The sequence below is a fragment of the Pongo pygmaeus genome, chromosome X, assembly GCF_028885625.2.
Source record: "Pongo pygmaeus isolate AG05252 chromosome X, NHGRI_mPonPyg2-v2.0_pri, whole genome shotgun sequence".
Lineage (NCBI taxonomy): Eukaryota > Metazoa > Chordata > Mammalia > Primates > Hominidae > Pongo > Pongo pygmaeus.
This window is the reverse complement of record NC_072396.2, coordinates 155,724,574-155,742,830: the sequence shown is the minus strand read 5'-3', so window position 1 is coordinate 155,742,830 and position 18,257 is coordinate 155,724,574. Positions and strand designations below refer to the sequence as shown.

At 47.4% G+C, this 18,257-nt stretch overlaps 1 protein-coding gene across 6 annotated transcripts in view; it reads left to right on the top strand.

Moving 5' to 3' along the window:
* Positions 1-2,850: 2,850 nt before the first annotated feature.
* The window catches only part of CD99L2 (CD99 molecule like 2), a 130,779-nt gene continuing 115,372 nt past the window's right edge, over positions 2,851-18,257 (top strand). For 3 of the 6 annotated variants that reach the window (XM_054472170.2, XM_054472168.2, XM_054472166.2), the window contains exon 1: positions 2,886-3,152. In XM_054472170.2, coding sequence (XP_054328145.1) covers positions 3,086-3,152 — 67 coding nt within the window. In that variant the 5' untranslated portion in view covers positions 2,886-3,085. Of the gene's footprint in view, positions 3,153-18,257 lie in introns of all 6 variants that reach the window. The other 3 variants (XM_054472169.2, XM_054472167.2, XM_054472171.2) reach the window with 2 other exon arrangements.

The following is an 18,257-nucleotide window of genomic DNA, read 5'->3' as shown; positions in this document are numbered from 1 at the left end:
TTGGGCAAGAGTGGGTCCCCGAACCCATGTGCATTGGCAGTGGCGAGTATATACGAAGTGCGGGGGCGGGGAGCACAGAAAATGGCTTTGAAAAAATTTTTTTTAATCATAATTTTTTTTTCTCCTGGGAAATACACTTCCAAACTAAGTTGGGGAGGTGCTCCCAGATCATAGTTTTTAAGTGTACAATTTCCTGTATGTATATGTAAATCAACTGCATGTTCAATTGCAATTCAGCAGGATAGCAGTACCTGACTGACAGGCTCACTAAGTTCCCAGCAGGTCTTCAGTCTGGCAGGCAAATCAGCCCTCTCTAACTCACATTAACCTAACTTACAAGAGACTGAGAGACAAACCAGGACCAAGATAAGTTATTTTACAAAGGGAGAGGTATCTGGTAGGATAATCCATCTCGGACATTTGCAATATTTTGATTAAGGAACTATTTGTGAGTATCTTTTGGCCACAATGATAAACTTTGTTCTTTTCTTTTGGTTCTTATTCCTGTGTCAGAGCAGGTCATCTATGTTCATTTTGCGCTTTAGAGGAGCACAATCTTAAGGTCCCGTATCATCACCTGCTAATGTTCATCTTTGCCATGGTTCAATCTGCTAGAACGGAGGTCAGTAAACTTTTTCTATAAGGGTTAGACAGTAAATATTTTAGGCTTTGTGTGCCCCATGGTCTCTATCACAACTGTTCAACTCCACTGTGGCAGCACAAAAGCCACCACAGGGAATACAGAAATCAATGGGCATGGCTGTGTTCTCATAAACTTCATGAACCCTGAAATTTGAATTTTGTATCACTTTCTCATGTCATAACATTCTTTTGATTTTTTTCGACCATTTAAAAATGCAACCACTACTTTTAGCTGGAAGGCTGAACAAACAAGTGGCAGTAGGATTTAGCCCATGGGGTGTAGTTTGAGAACTACTCTTGAGCTAGAAGATAGTCTTATTGCATATGGCATTGTAGCACCTTTAGCAGCTAGAGCTCCGGTTGAGTGTGACTGTCCACTGCATATTGATTGACATGGCCTCAAACTTAGAGGTTACAGCTTCTCACCTCCTCAGTGTAGATGAGTGTGTATGTATCAGGGTTTACCCATCAGATCCTGGAATACTCCTAAAGACCAGAAAGTCTAGTGCCCTCCTGGTACAGATGGTACCACCAGGGCCTATGGAATGGCTCAGGGCACTTAGTAGCAAAGGTGGGGGCATGTCCACAGCCTGGAATAGACAGTAACCTCCTGACCTCACAGTGGCCACTATTTCCTTAGCCCTTACTAGATTAACCAGTAATGGTCCCTGCCCTCTGTCACTGTGTGCAGGCTGTCCATTTTTTACCATCTCATTTAATCCTTAGCACAACCTTGTTGGGTTTAGCCAGGATTTGCACCCAGTCTGGCTCTACAGCACACATTCTTAGCCATTCACCAGCTGGGGTTCCTAGTGGTACCCTCCGCCTTTGACACGAGACTAGACCTGGCTAACTCCCCAACCTCAAGGAACCTCCATTTTGCTGCTTCTCCCTCGATAATAGGTGATGATACATAAGGCATTGTGAGGAATAAAAATTAAGGGTAAAATGCCTGGAAAATGCCATGTGTATAGTGTGTGTTCAATAACTACCGGCTATTTCTGTTAATTCTACAGCTAGAATGGAATAATGTTCCATTCATAGAGTAATTAATGCCCTGAACCTGGGAAGATCCACTCCTCATATGCTGTTTTGTTTCTGCAGCCCTAAGATTCAGGGCAATGGATGTAAGCCACACGGGAGATTTCGGCTCCATCTCAGGGAGACCCCACACCCCACTGTTCCTTAGGGGTGGTGGGAGCCACTGAGGGGTGTGCCTATGGCAGCGAGGGCTGGGTTGGGGGCACAGGAAAGCTGCCGAATGGATATTGAGGGGAGGTGGTAGTAGCCGCCCTCTAAGGAGGATGTGGCCCTGGGCAGCCGGCGCCGCATAATGGCAGGGACAGGCTCACGCTGCCACTCCGGAGAGCAGTAGCGCTTCCTCTGTCTTTGTCGAGAGCCGGTTGCAGCTGGGGCTCTTCTAGGGAGCGTTCCCATCAACTGCTGCAGCGGGCATTTTGCTGGTCGGCACAGTATCGGAATCTGATTTCTTCAGGTCTGGGAGACGGACTCCGTTTGCGGGGGTTCATGGGAAAGGACTGCAGCGCGTTTGTCGGTCATTAAGCACGTTTTTGAGATCGACTCTGCAGATATGAACTTGCACTTTCAGAGCATTCATCAAAGCCTCGGGAGAGCTGACCCAGTCCCTACCCCCAGTCTCCCGAGCCCGCGGCGCTTCGGCTCCGGGACGCCCCCCATCCTCCCCTCTCGCCCACCCGGGCGCCCCCGGCCTCGTTTTCTCGAGACGTGTCACTGCTTGTCGACCGCAGCCAGTCACGAAAACGGTCCTTTCCTTCAGTCTCCGGCCAGGGTTTCACTCCTGCAGGGAACAGCGGGTGGGGACAGAGTGCGGGGCTCCGTGCTGGACGGTGTCTGGAGGGGCCCCAAGGGAACAACCCTTCACCGAGAGAACACCAAGGCCAGAAGGGGAAGAGCCCTTCTCAAGGTCACCCGGGAGGAAATCGGCGCCCACCGGCGCTGCCGCCTCCCGCTCCCCGGCACTGGCGACTCACTGCTCCAGGTCTGCGGGGCCACCTCCGAGACTTCGGTCTCGAGGACCGAGGTGGGACAGGGTCTGCGGACCGCACGCTGCCGCTGGACCCAGCCCAACCCAACCCAACCCAACCCAGACGTCCCCACCCACCGGGTGCCCGCAGGCCACGCCCCTCGCCCGGAGCCCCGCCTCCAGAACGCGGCCCCGCCCCCGATACTGCAGCCCCGCCCCGCCCCCCCAGGCCTAACCTCAGCCCAGGCGCCATCAGGCGCCGGCTCTCTAGCGCGCCCGACCTCCACCCTCCCGGGGCCGCGCCGCGCGCGCGCGCGCCGGCTTTGGGCGGGACCCTGCAGAGGCGGCGGGGCTCCTGCTCCCGCTCCTCCTCGGCCTCCCCTTCGGGCGCTCTCGAGCTAACTGTGCTCCTCCGGGGCCCTCCGCCTGCTCCCAGCCATGGTGGCCTGGCGCTCGGCGTTCCTTGTCTGCCTCGCTTTCTCCTTGGCCACCCTGGTCCAGCGAGGTAAGGCGGGCGGGGGGCGCGCGGGGACCCCGCCCTGTGGGCCCAGGGGTCGCTCTGCGCATGAGCGGCACGGTCCCCGCCTCGCGGGCCTGCGGTGGCTGCCACCGGCCGGCCCGGCTGTGCGAGGCGGAGCGGCGGGGGTCCGAGCCCCGGGCCCGTGGGGGTTGACTCCGCCGCGGTCGGAGTAGCCGGAGAGGAGGGGTGGGACCCCTCCTGACGCTGGGCTGGAAACAGCGGGATGGGCCCCCTAAAATCCTGAACGAGCAGGTGTCACCACTGGTGACAACAGCTGTCTCCAAGAGTTTATCTTTGAGAAAACCTTGAAGAGAGCAGTCATTTTCGAAATTTGCTGCGAGGCAACCGACAGCAGAAGCACCTGGGGAACTTCCTAGGTGGATTCCTAGACCCTTATGTCGGGATCACAGCGGGCATGGGCTGTGGGAAAGGGGGGGTCAGCGAGGCGTAGGTCTAACCAGCTCTCTAGGTGCTTCTGCCGTCCGCTTCAGTTTTTGAGACTTTGGTCATGTTTTGCCAAGGAGCAGGAGAGAGAAATCCCGCTGAATCAAGGAAGCACGTTTCTTAGACCCTCCGCTACTCAAAATGTGGTCCAGGGCCCAGCCGCATAGGCATCACCTGGGAGCTTGTAAGAACTGCAGCATCTCACGCCCCGCCCCCGACCTACTGAGTCTGATTCTGCATTTCAACTAGATCCGCGGGTGATTCTCTGGCACACTGAAGTTTGAGAAGCATCTTATTAGAATAGATGCAGTCTGTGGTTAAAAATAGGGTCTTAAACATGTACCAACAGAATCTTCTTACACTTATTTATATCCTATGTCCCCATCAGAAAAAGGGATTAAGGGAAACACTGTAATTGAACGTGAATTATGCTCCAAGCTTCCTGACAATAGAAGCGAACCCAGCTGGTGGAAAATATGTGAGCTCAGGAAACACACACACACACACACACACACTTTGTCCTAGTACTGAGTTCTAGTAAGATTTATGTCACATAAAGGAACACTGGAAAACAGTGGATGGTACTACCCAAGCCACTTTTGCAAAAGATGCAGAAATGTTTTTCATGTTGGCAACCCACCTGGAGTTGATTCACGAAGAGCCATTTAACATTCTACAGAGGTGTCAGGCTCTGTTCTAGGAACTGATGATGCGGTAGTGAACAAAACTGAGACTGTCTTCATGGAGCTTACATCCTGGTCTGGGCAGAAAACAAGCCCAACATTGAAATCTATATATATTGTCAGTGCTATGGAGAAAAATAAAGGAAGTTATAGGGGTAAAGAGTTGTTGAATTTTCTTTTTCATTTTCCCTTTGGGATAAAATTTTCATTTTGTTTACAATGCATTTGTAGGAAAATGTATGATCATTTGATTGACTTGCATCTAATGACATGGAAATCTTGAAAGTAGAAGCACAAAAAAAGTGAGAAAAATGATACTCCCTTCAAAGCTGTCTTCTGAAAGTCTTCAACATGGTGTGCCCGTTGAGAAGGTGGGGAATAGAAATGATTGGGTCTTAGATTTGCACGTTACAATTGTTGATTTAAGAGGTGGTAGAGGAGACAGAACCAGTACATCTGTTTTATAGATGAGGAAACAGAGGCACAGAGAGGTGAAGTAACTTGCCTTAGGTCACACAGCGATTGCCAGAATTATGATTTGATGCAAGGCTTGTCTGACTGTGCAGTCACTGCCTTTAAGCCCTAGGCATATGCCCTTGCACCTGGAGGTACCCCACTTCGACCACTTAGGGACCATGGGAAAATGAGTTCCCCGAACCTGTTTGGTCATCCATATGATGCCTGACAATCACAAAGGTGTTTTGAGGGGACCAGGCTGAGATCTGCAGCCTTACTACCAGCTACCATCTCCTGAGTGCTTCCTGTGTGCCAGGCATTTCACATATATTGCTTTAAATTGCCTCGACAATTTTGTAGGCTAGATATTATCACTGGCTTTCAGATGAGGGGGCCCTGGTCATATAGCTCAGAAGACATAGAGCCAGGATTCAACCCAGATGAGACTGCTACCCAGCTATCTTTTATGGTTTAAATTATTATTAATTAATTAATTAATTTTTTTGAGACAGAGTCTAGCTCTGTTGCTCAGGTTGGAGTGCAATGGCCTGATCTCGGCTCACCGCAACCTTCACCTCCTGGGTTCAAGCAATTCTCCTGCCTCAGCCTCCCGAGTAGCTGGGACTACAGGCATGCGCCACCATGCCCGGCTAATTTTTGTATTTTTAGTAGAGACGGGGTTTCACTGTGTTGGCCAGGCTGGTCTCTAACTCCTGACCTCGTGATCCGCCCGCCTCAGCCTCCCAAAGTTCTGGGATTACAGGCGTGAGCCACCACGCCCAGCTTATTGTTTAAATTAAATAAGCGAAACCAGAAGCAGCTTTGGTTTCAAGATAAGGGCCCAGTTTTCTGGATTTTTTTTTTTTTTGGACACAGTCTCGCTATGTCGCCCAGACTAGAGTGCAGTGGTGCGATCTCGGCTTACTGCAAGCTCCACCTCCCGGGTTCACGCCATTCTCCTGCCTCAACCTCCTGAGTAGCTGGGACTACAGGCGCCCGCCACCACACCGGCTAACTTTTTGTATTTTTAGTACAGACAGAGTTTCACCATGTTAGCCAGGATGGTCTCTGTCTCATGACCTCATGATCCACCTGCCTCGGCCTCCCAAAGTGCTGGGATTACAGGTGTGAGCCACCGTGCCCGGCCAACAGTTTTCTGGATCTTTTGTCCAAAATAAGATAACACGATTTTTGCATTGGCGGTCTTCTCCGGGATCCTGGTAGTCTCAGAGCTGCTGCGTCAAAATGACAAACACAAAGCAAGTGCCTCAGTTAGGCACCAGTTGGCTCTTCTTGAGCCCCGGAGTGGCATTTTGGGTAGGCCTGCTGAGAGCCACTTTATTCTTGGTCCTGGTCCTCAGTAGTGGGATGTGGCTGAGAAACCCTGGCAGACCTCAGAAAGCATGCAGAAGCAGCTCTGCATAATCTGAGAAATCCTTCCAGGCTCTAGCAAGTAGCAAGTAGAGGCTGGCTTTAGGCTCCCAGGAGTTTAAAGGGCGGTTAACAAATTATCTTTGTTCTAATTAGAGAGGGCTTTTTAGTCTGCTGTGTATTTTACTAGTTCCAAAAAATCCTCTGAGGACAGGTATGCTGCCTGTATGTGCCTCCAGAAATGGGAAGCTGTTCTTTTGAGCAGCAAGGAGAAGACTGTCAGTGATGTGGATGGGTAATAATCTTAACAGGAGCTTCATTTCTGGAACACCTATACGCCAGGCCCTCTGCCTCGCCACATTACCCTGACCTGTTGACACTGTGACCCATATCACCTCCTGATGTCCAGAGTGGCCCTTTTACATAGAGTCTTACAGGTAACTGGTTGGTAACCCACTTCTCAGATGAAAAATATGGGGCCCAGAGAGGTTTAGGAACTTAAGATAACGCTTAGCTGAATTGGATTTGAACTCAGGTTTATCTCTATAACCAGAGCAGAAGGCATGAACACAGATACCTTCAGGGATCACGCAGGTAATAGGAATGTGAGAAGTGGTCAAGAATAAGCACGATGAGGGGGCCGGGCGCAGTGGCTCATGCCTGTAATCTCAGCACTTTGGGAGGCTGAGGTGGCCAGATTACTTGAGCTCAGGAGTTCGAGACCAGCCTGGGTAACATAACAAGAGCCCCATCTCTACAAAAAATACAAAAATTAGCCAGGCGTGGTGGCATGCTCCTGTAGTCCCAGCTACTCAGGAGGCTGAGGTGGGAGGATTGCTTGAGCCTGGGAGGCAGAGGTTGCAATGAGCCAAGATCGCACCACTGCACTTCAGCCTGAGTGACTGAATGAGACCCTGTCTTAAAAACACACACACACACACACAAAACACAAAAGAATAAAAGAATAAACTTGATGAGCATGTTGGCAAGCCACCAAGTGCCTACTCCCTTAAAGAGAGGTCCAGCTTACACATGGAGTGTAGGCTTTAAAGCGTACCTGCCCAGTGCTGCTATGACTGTGTCCCATTTGCCTAACTGCTCAGTGCTACGGTTTCCTCATGTGTGAAATAGGGATAACAACACTATCTACCTCATGGGGTGGTTATTAGGGTTAAATGAGTAGAAACGTATAAAGCATTTAGCATGGCACCTGGCTCCAAGTGAGCAAGACATTCCAAGCCACATTTTAAAAATACGTGATGCAAACCTTGAAAGGCATCATTTATACGAAATGTCCAGAGTTGGCAAATCCATAGAGACAGAAAGTAGATTAGTGGTTGCCAGCAGCTGGGATGAAGGGGGATGGGGAGTGTCTGCTTAATGGGCAAGGGGTTTCTGTTTGGGATGATGACAATATTCTGGAACTAGATAGAGTTTATGATTGCAAAATATGTGAATGTACTAAAAACCATGAATTATACACTTTAAAAAGGCTGAATTGTGGCCAGGCGCAGTGGCTCATGCCTATAAACCCAGCTCGTTGGGAGGCTGAGGCGGGTGGATCAGCTGAGGTCAGGAGTTTGATACCAGCCTGGCCAACATGGCGAAACCCTGTCTCTACTAAAAATATAAAAATTAGCCGGGCATGGTGGTACACGCTTGTAGTCCCAGCTACTCGGGAGGCTAAAGCATGAGAATCGCTTGAATCCGGGAGGCAGAGGTTGCAGTAAGCTTAGATCATGCCACTGCACTCCAGTCTGGGCGACAGAGCGAGACTCTGTCTCAAAACAAAAAAAAGGGCTGAGTTGTATGGGAACTGTATCTTCATTTAAAAATTCACTGTGTACTGACTTGTACACTTTAAAAGGGTGAATTGTATAGGAATTACATTGCCATTAAAAAAAATTCACTGTATAGTCCAAGCAGAATAAGTGTGAGAAGTGGCAACATGTTACCCCTGGGTTGGGGTTGTTTTCAAGGTCCTTGAACTTGGTTCAGGGGGCGTAAGAGCAGAGTGGGCCCCGTGTGCTGGCAGTGCTGAGATGCCAGGCTGGGTTCCAGGCAGAAGCCTCATGGGCTGACTTGGGGTATTGGGCTGAGCCAGATGGGCCACAGAGCATCCGCAGAGTTGGCCCAGAGATGCTTAACCCTGCCTGCCCGAGTTCAGGAATGGTCCCTGGAACAGTGGCATGATAGGGAGAGGGAGAACTTTTCTTTCCTAGATGGCTCCGGGGTCGCCCTTATGGGCACTGGTCAGTTGCTGCACTCGTCTGGCAGAAAGTCTGGGGACTCTGCCTGTAAGTCTTACCTGCTTTGACTGGTTTTCAGCCTTTTCCTTGCTGTCATAGGTCACATCCCTATCCCTTCCATTATTTTGGACACAGAGTATCTCAAATGTGTTGTTTGTTTCTTTGTTTTTTTTTGAGATGGAGTCTTGCTCTGTTGCCCAGGCTGCAGTGCAATAGTGCGATCTCACTGCAACCTCCAACTCCCAGGTTCAAGCGATTCTCCTGCCTCAGCCTACTGAGTAGCTGGGATTACAGGAGTCCGCCATCACACCCGGCTAATTTTTTTGTATTTTTAGTAGAAACGGGTTTCGCCGTGTTGGCCATGTTGGCCAGGCTGGTCTCAAACTCCTGACCTCAGGTGTTCCACCTGCCTTGGCCTCCCAAAGTGCTGGGATTACAGGCGTGAACCACCGCGCCCAGCCCGTGTTAGTTTTTAAACACGTGCACAGAAACCATCCAGGAGTCAGCATCAGTAGGCATTGAGGAAGGGCCTGAAGTTGCCTTCAGTGGAGATGATGCTGATTAGGCCCATTTTGGCTGCTCAGAAGGGAGTGTTGGGAGGAGCTGGGTTTCGTTCTTGTGAGTTCAGGAGAGATACCTTCCAGATACATCGACTTTCCTGTTCTGTTCTTTTCCCCACCTGGTGTTTTGCTTTTTCTGCTGTGTGTTCACTCTTAGGTGGGGTTTTTTTTTTTTCCCTTTGACATGGAGTTTCAGTCTTGTTGCCCAGGCTGGAGTGCAATGGCGCCATCTTGGCTCACTGCAACCTCTGCCTCCTGGGTTCAAGCAATTCTCCTGCCTCAGCCTCCCGAGTAGCTGGAACTACAGGCATGCGCCACCACACCCAGCTAATTTTGTATTTTTAGTGGAGACGGGGTTTCTCCATGTTGGTCAGGCTGGTCTCCAACTCTCGACCTCAGGTGATCCACCTGCCTCAGCCTCCCAAAGTGCTGGGATTACAGGTGTGAGCCACCACGCCTGGCTCACTCTTAGGTTTTGTACTTTGCATGTTATTCCTCTTCTGCTCTTGGGTGCCTGGGAGGACTGGCTCAAGGGGTTCCTGTCCCCCAATCCAGACTGGGCCCTCCCTGAGGCTAGGTCCACTGACTAGTGAATGTTGGTTTGCATGCAAAAGCTTAACGTCATCATAGACACCTATCAAGAACGGGCCGGAAAATCTTTCATGTAGGCACGTGTTCCACATGGACTGGGGTGGGAAGCTGCGGTAGAAAGAATAATAATGAGCCCCCAAAGACATCCACGTCCTGATCTCTGGAACCTGTGAATATGTTAGGCTCCATGGCAAGGGAAATTCAGTAAGGTAGCAGATGGAATTCAGGCTGCCAATCGGCTGACCTTAAAATAATATTATCCTGGATTATCCAGGTGGGCCCAGTGTAATCGCCCGGGTCCTTTAAATACAGAAGAGGGAGGTAGAAGAGTCGGGGATTAGAGCCATGTCATATGCGAAGGACTCGCCTGGCCATTGCTGGCTTTGAAGATGGAGCAAGGGACCAGGAGCCAAGGACTGCACAGCCTCTAGAAGCTGGAAAAGACGGAACAGATTTTTCTCTAAAGCCTTCAGAAGGAACACAGCGCTGCCCACACCTTGAGTTTAGCCCAATGAGACCTGGGTTGGACTTTTATCTCTAGAACTGTGAGATAATAAATGGGTATTGTTTTAAACTGTTGAATACAGTATATTTTGTTACAGCCAAAACAGGATGCTAGTAAGAAGCTAAGAGTTAGATACTAGCATCCTCTTCCTTCTTTGGAAAACTAGTATGTGATATTTTCTTACATTGTTTCAGTTTTACCATTTTTAAATCAATCCCTAGAATGCTCTAAGTTCAGCATTTTAAAATAAATGTGCAGAAAATTGGGTTGTAGTGATGTTTTTGGTGCAGCAATGAATGTTTAGAAGCATATCTGAGGGCCCAGGAAGGTAGCTGGATTTCTGGCGCTTGCGTTTGATTCCAGCCTGCTTTACAAGGGGATGGGAGCCTGCACTTCTGCTTTGGAGCATGGCCCATGCTGCAGGCCACCTGCAGTGGGGGCCACTGGCTGTCTCCAGAGGCCTTTCCCACCCTTCTCCTCCAGTCCCGATGGCCGCACTTGAAGCAGAATGCAGCCTGGGGCCAGCAGACAGAGGGTTTCTGATTTGTGCAGGCCGCACTTGCCCCTTCGCTGAGGACGAGGAGGAGTGTGCTGCCAGCCTGCCTTTCTCCTGGCTGCCCTTACCAGTGCTGTGGTTTCAGCTAATCGTGTCCATTCCCTCTCTCTCAAGGTGGGGGCGGGGGTGGGGGTGTGGGGAGAGGACCAGACAGGAATGGGTGCACCTGAATCCCCCACTCCCACTTCAACCAGTGTTGTTTTTTGTTTGTTGGTTTGTTTTTTGAAAGCAAGTTTATTTTTATTTTATTTATATTATTATTATTTTTTGAGACAGAGTTTTGCTCGTCATCCAGGCTGGAGTGCAATGGTGCAATCTCGGCTCACTGCAACCTCCGCCTCTCGGGTTCAAGTGATTCTCCTGCCTCAGCCTCCTGAGGAGCTGGGATTACAGGTGCCCACCACCTCGCCCAGCTAATTTTTGTATTTTCAGTAGAGACGGGGTTTCACCATGTTGGCCAGGCCGGTCTTGAACTCCTGATCTCAGGTGATCCACCTGCCATGGCCTCACAAAGTGCTGGGATTACAGGCGTGAGCCACTGTGCCTGGCCTGAAAGCAAGTTTATTAAGAAAAGTAAAAGAATGAAAGAATGGCTACTCCATAGGCAGAACAACTCCACTTCAACCAGTTTTGAGCTTTGTTTTTATTAGTTTTCTACCTCGGGCTTCTCACAAGATGTCAGAACGTTCTGCTGCTTTACAGCAGAAATATCTTTGAAAACTGCTGTAGTTGAATCCTACAGATGTGACACCCCTGTTCAGTGAACATCTGTGTAGAGGAGAGGCTAGAAAACATCTAGCTGTCATTGTTAGGTGGTTGTATTTGGGATTATTTTCTAAATTAGAGGTGATACTCTCCACAGGAAGTATTACTGCAGTGTGGAATTTATTTCCACCAAAATAGTGCCCAGGCACAGCCGGGGCTCATTTTGACATTCTACTTTTGTTTTGTTTTTTTTATTGCTGCTTCAACTAGCCTGGGATGGTGGAACCATATTTGGTATTTCTTTCAGCCTAAGGGCAATGTAGGGGAAAAAAAAACTGAGATGTGAATGGCACTTGAGATACTAAGGAAACCCATGGGCTGACCCCAAGGAGGCCAGAGGACAAGGAAGCCCTTTGATGAAACTCATACCAGTCAGTGACCTGGGGCACAGAGAGTGGATCTGAAGGGCAGATGGCAGGCAGCAGGCCTTATCCTGAATGAGCAGCCAGGACCCGTGTGGGGGCACTGTGGGTGAAACAGAGCAGGGTAAAACATGCACCTGCCCTCAAGGAGATTAAAGCCCAGACAGACCTGGAAGCAACTATAGATTGTCACGTGTATCTTAAAAGATACACAAGGATTCCATTATTGCTGTAGTGCTATCTGCCAAGAGGACACTTGCCCGCTTTCTCCCAGGTTGAAAGCCGTTGCTGTCGCCTGTTGCTGCATAATGAACCTCCACACATTAGTGGCTTGAAACAACTGTTTTACTATGCTCTTAGACTCCATAGGTTGGGAATTAGGATAATGCAGCAAGGATGGCTGTCTCTGCTCTACTGTATCTAGGACCTCAGCTAGGAGGACTCAAATGGCTGGGGGCTAGAATCATCTGGAGGTTTTTTTTACTCACATGTCTTAAAGGATGGGCTTAGCTGGGGCTGTCCACTGGAACACCCACATGTGGCCTCTCTGGTTTGAGCTTCCTTATAGCAAGGCAACTGTATTTGAACTTCTTACGTAGCCCCTTCAGGTTCTAAGCATGAATATCCAGTGGACAAGGTAGAAGACAGATGGGCCTAGAAACCTTTTAAAAATGGTGGTAAAATACACGTAACATTTACCATTTTAACCATTTTAAGGCACACAGTTCAGTGGCATTAAATACATTTTTTTGTGTGATCATCACCATTCCCCCTCCCCTAACCCCTGGCACCCACTCATCTGCTTCCTGTCTGGATTTGCCCATTCCGGACATTTCATAGCAACGGAATCAGATAGTATTTGTCCTTTTGTGACTGGCTTATTTCACTTAGCATGATATTTTCTGGGTTCCTGCCTGTTGTAGCGTGGATCAGTACTCCATTTGTTCTTATGGTTGAATAGTATTCTATTGTACGGGTAGACCGTGTTTTGCTTGTCCAGCCATCAGCTGATGGACATTTGGGTTGTTTCCACCCTTTGGCTATTGTGAGTAGTGCTGCTGTGGACATTTGTGCACAAGTCTTTGTTTGAACAACTGTTTTCAATTCTTTGGGATATATGCCTAGATCATGGTCTTTTATGACTTGGCCTCAGAAGTCACCAGCATGACTTTCATTGAATTCTATAGGTTATGAGTCAGTTGAGGGTAGTCTAGATTCAAAGTGAGAACATATATCCTACCTCTTAAGGGAAGAGTGCCAAAGAATTCTTAGCCATCATTTAAAACTGCCGCACAAATCTCAGATTTCTGGGTCCTGCTGAAATATTGCTCCCTCCCTGGAGCGTATCCCAGTTTTCCTAGTTGGGAGTAACTACTTGTAGCTCTATTGTGATGGCGACTTCTCTCATCTCTCTAGTTCTTTATGAAATAATCACCATGAGGTATATTTGTTAGTGTCCAGTTAGCAGCCTAGCTCCGTGTGTGCCTCTTCATTTTCTGTTCCTTCCCGTGATGCCATGCTGCTGTCGTCAGCAGTCGGGTTCTCTCTCTCTGAGCGGGGGATGGATCAGCTGATTCTGAGAGCCCTTCAGCACTGATGTTCTGTGGGCTCCAAGTGATCTTATTTGTACAGGCTTTCTCCATGAGGGAGGCCTCCTTCTGACAGCACAGTGCCTACTGTGTAGCCTTGGAGGAGCTTGCTGAGTGTAGGTCTCAAGGAGTTTGGATTAACCTTCAAGGTGGGGCAGCCTGGGGATTTGCCCTTCTTCACCTCGAAGAAGAGTCCCTGAGGGTTGAGCTTTATTTTTTTATTTTATTTATTTATTTATTTATTTTTGGAGATGGAGTTTTGCTTTTGTCGCCCAGGCTGAAGTGCAATGGCACACTCTCAGCTCGCTGCAACCTCCGCCTCCTGGGCTCAAGCGATTCTCCTGCCTCAGCCTCCTGAGTAGCTGCGATTACAGGCATGCGCCACCATGCCTGGCTAATTTTTGTATTAATGGTAGAGACACGGTTTCACCATATTGGCCAGGCTGATGTCCAACTCCTGACCTCAGTTGATCCACCCACCTTGGCCTCCCAAAGTGCTGGGATCACAGGCGTGAGCCACCACACCTGGCCTTTTTTTTTTTTTTTTTTTTTTTTTTTTTTTTTTGAGACAGGGTCTCACTCTGTCACCTAAGTTAGAGTGTGGTGGTACCATCATGGCTCAATGCTGCCTCAAGCCCTGGGCTCAGGGGATCCTCCCACCTCAGCCTCCCACATAGCTGGGACCACAAACATGTGATACCATGCCCAACTAATTTTTTTATTTATTTGTAGAGACATAATCTCAAACTCCTGGGCTCAAGTGATCCTCCCGCCTCAGCCTCTCAAAGTGTTGGGATTACAAGCGTGAGCCATGGTGCTTGGCCTGAGCACTCTCCTAGATAGAGACTATTGAGCAGAGTTTCTCAACCATGGCACTGTTGACCTTTGGACCAGATAATTTTTCTGCAAGGGATAAGGTGGGTGGGTGTCCTGTGTGTTGGAGGATGTTTAGCAGCATCCTTGGCTTCGGCCCACTAGATGTGGGTAGTACATCCCTCCCTAGTCTTGTCAACCAAAAATAACTCCAGACATTGCCCAGTGTCCCCTAGGGGATGGGGGGTGGCGAATCACCCCTTGTTGAGAACCACGACTGTAAAGACAGATACAGCCATGCCTTGCTTAACAATGGAGAGATGTTCTGAGAAATGTCATGTGATCTCATTGTGTGAACGTCAGGGAGTGTACTTATATAAGCATAGATGGTATAGCCTACTACATGCCCCTAGGCTACAAACCTGTACAGCAATGTGACTGTACTGAATATTGTAGGCAGTTATAATACAAAGGCAAGCATTCATGCATCTAAACATAGAAAAGGTAATGTGTTGTGCTAACATGTTATGATGGCTACCATGTCACTAAGCGATAAGAATAACTGGGGTCCCAGTTATAATCTTATGGGACCACCATCGTATATGCAGCCCATCATTTGGCTGAAATATATTGCTATGTGGCCACATGACTATATATTCTTTGTAATATCGCTCTGTTTTTAGTATTGTTCGTGAGTCACTAAAGTTTTCTGCCATCGTCACATTGCCCAGGACAGACATGTTGGAATAAATCAGGTCTCAGCCAGTCTTGTGCATTGGTATCAGCTCAGACAGTTCTATTTTTCTCTTTCTTCTCTACAGGGCAAGTTCTAAGCTCAGGCAACTCTGGGAACATACCTTAGACTCCTTGATGAGCTTTCAGGTCACCCTAGTGAGACCATATGCATCACCAATCTGTGTAGTCAGTTATTTTCTGCATAGATTTCCACAGAGGGCGCTTCTCATCTCTTTTATGTTCACCCTTATTAGTTGCCATTTTAGATGGCGATCTTGTCTTTTTTAATGCATTTAATGATTTTCTGCGAACCAGTGAAAAAGAATAAACAGCAAAATGAGCCAAAAATTTGACCAGGCAATTTATATAGGTAGAAATCAAATTGGACAATAAACATATAAAAAGATGATCAGCCTCATTAGTAATCGGAGAGATGCAAATTAAACTATAATAAGATAACATTACATACCCTCTGATAGACTAAAAATTGTAATAAAGTCTGACATACCAAATGTGTACACAATTACAAGAGTAATACGTACTCTTTGTAGTAAACGTGGGAAATGTGGAGAAGTGCAGAGAAAACACAAACCTCGTTACCTAGGGATAACCACTGTTAGCATATGTTAGAATACAGTATGCCAATGATTTTTTCTGTGCTGAAATATGTATTTCACATTATTGGCATCAAACTGTATATAGTTTTCACCTGTATTGTGAAATATAACAGATATAGAAAAACATGAAAAGCCTATATGTACAGTTAAGTTTTTTTTTTTTTTTTTTTGTAGAAGTGGAGTCTCACTGTGTTTCCCAGGCTTGTCTGAATCCCTGGCCTCAAACAATATTCCTTTCTCAGCCATATATGCACAGTTTAACAAAAACGTATAAAATGAAAACCTGTGTCACCACCGACCAGGTGGAGAAATAGAATGTTGACAACACTTGTACAGACCCCCGTGTGCCCCTCCCAGTCACAGCCCCCTCCCTCCCTGTAGAGGTAGCCATTACTGACTTTTGTGTGGTCATTTTCTCCCTTTACTTTATACTCTGCCACCTACGTATGCAGCCATAAATCATATAGTTTTGTTTTACCTGTCTTCTAACCTTGTAGAAATGGGATTACACCATGTGTAATCTGTTTTGTCTTTCTCCCAACATTATTGTCGATCTGTTGTGTGTCGCTGTAGTTCATTTGTTTTCGTTGCTATATGTTATTCCACTGTTTGACTATATCACAAGTTGTTTTTTAATCCATTCTCTTATTAATGAACATTTGGATAATTTCCAGTTTGGGGCCATTTTAAGTAGTGCTGCCAGGAGCATTCTCAGGCAGATGTGCAAAAGTTTCTCTAGGGCAGAGGTTCTCACACTGTGCTCTGAGGACCCTCGTGGGGGCCTATGAGACTTCTTCAGGGGTTCTACAAGGTCCACCTACATTTATTGATTGATTAATTGGTTGATTGAGATGGCATCTCACTCTGCTGCCCAGACTGGAGTGCAGTGGTGCATTCTCAGCTCACTGCAACCTCCACCTCCCGGGCTCAAGTGATTGATCCTCCCCCCTCAGCCTCCCCAGTCGCTGGGACCACAGGTGCATGCCAGCATGCCTGGCTAATTTTTTGTATTTTTGACAGAGATGGGGTTACACCATGTTACCCAGGCTAGTCTTGAACTCCAAGCTCAAGCAATCCACCCACCTCAGCTTCCCAAACTGCGGGGATTACAGGTGTGAGACACTGTGCCCAGCCCAACTACTTATATATTAATACTAGGATGTTAACTGCCTTTTCCATTCTCCTCTCATGAGTATGCAGTGGCATTTTTTAGAGGCTATGTGACATGCAGTATCATCACCCTGATGGCTAATGGAATGTGTGCTTGTGTCTTATGGTTTGAAAATGCCTGTTTTAATTTCTAATATGACAAATATCAATAGCAGTCACGGATATAAATAAAAGCTCTTTGAGGTCCTCAATAATTTTGAGTATATTTAAAATCTTTCAGGCCAAAAAGTTTGAAAATTGCTTCTCTAGGGTTATACCTAGAAGTGAATTTCCTGAGTTATGCAGTATTTGGAACTTGAGTTTTATGAGGTGGTACTAAACTGTCTGTCAAAATGGTTGTACCAATTTATATTCCTACCAGCAGTGTAAAAAAGTTGCTGTTGTGCCAGCCTCACCAACGCTTGGTATTGTCAGACTTGACTATGATATTTAGCCTACTGGGGCTTTTTATATTATTGTAATGGTTTCGTTTGCATCTTTCTGGTTACTAATGAGGTTGAACATCTTTTCCTATGTTTATCTTCCAGTTTGGTTTCCTCTTTTATGAATTGCCTGGTTGTCTTTGGCTCATTTTCCTGTTTATTCTTTTTCTACTGATACTCACTCATGATTCTTTATTTCCTCGTGTGCTTGGTGGTTTACTTATTTATTTATTTTTTTTGGCTGTGTACTGCTTATTGTAAATGAAATATATATCTGGGGAATCTTTGAAGTCTAGGGTAAATTTGCCTTCTTCCAGAGAAGAATTTACGTTTGGTTTTTGTCAGGTGCCTTGTGTGATTAGTCTGGGACTACCTTAAACAAAGTTTCTACCATTTTCACTTTGTTTTGCCATCATCAAGGCAGCCTTTCTTGCAGTCCTCTGGAGGTGGAATTTGGGAGGGGCATATTTGTTTCTGAGTCGCCCTTGCCCCGAGGGTGTAACACGTTGGGGTCCCAGCTTAATATGAGAAGAATTTTCTGTTACATTCCTTTAATGGTCATGGGCCTGCTCTTCAGTCCCCTTTGCCTGCCTTGGAAGATTGTCAAAACCAAAGTCGAAATTTGTCCAGATTGGCAGATGCCCTCAGAGCCTGTGGCTGCATGTGCATGGACTCCTATCTCCCTGGATTTCCCACTGTCTTTTAGGGGTTGTCATGTTTTTGTTTGTTTGTTTGTTTTGTTTTTGTTTTTGTTTTTGAGATGGAGTTTTGCTCTTGTTGCCCAGGCTGGAGTGCAATGGCGTGATCTTGGCTCACTGCAACCTCCACCTCCCGGCTTCAAGCGATTCTCCCGGCTTCAAGTGATTCTCCTGCCTCAGCCTCCCGAGTAGCTGGGATTACAGGCATGCACTACCACGCCCAGCTAATTTTGTATTTTTAGTAGAGACGGGGTTTCTCCATGTTGGTCAGGCTGGTCTCGAACTCCCGACCTCAAGTGATCCGCCTGCCTCGGCCTCCCAAAGTGCTAGGATTACAGGCATGAGCCACCATGCCCGGCCTGTCACGGTTGTTTTTTTACCAACTTGTCAGTTCTTCAACACTTCTAAACGTTTTAAAATAATATTTTAGAATCAACCATTTTAGTTGTTTGTGATGGGAAGACTGGTCCAAATAATCTATTTTGCCATTACTAGAAACACAAA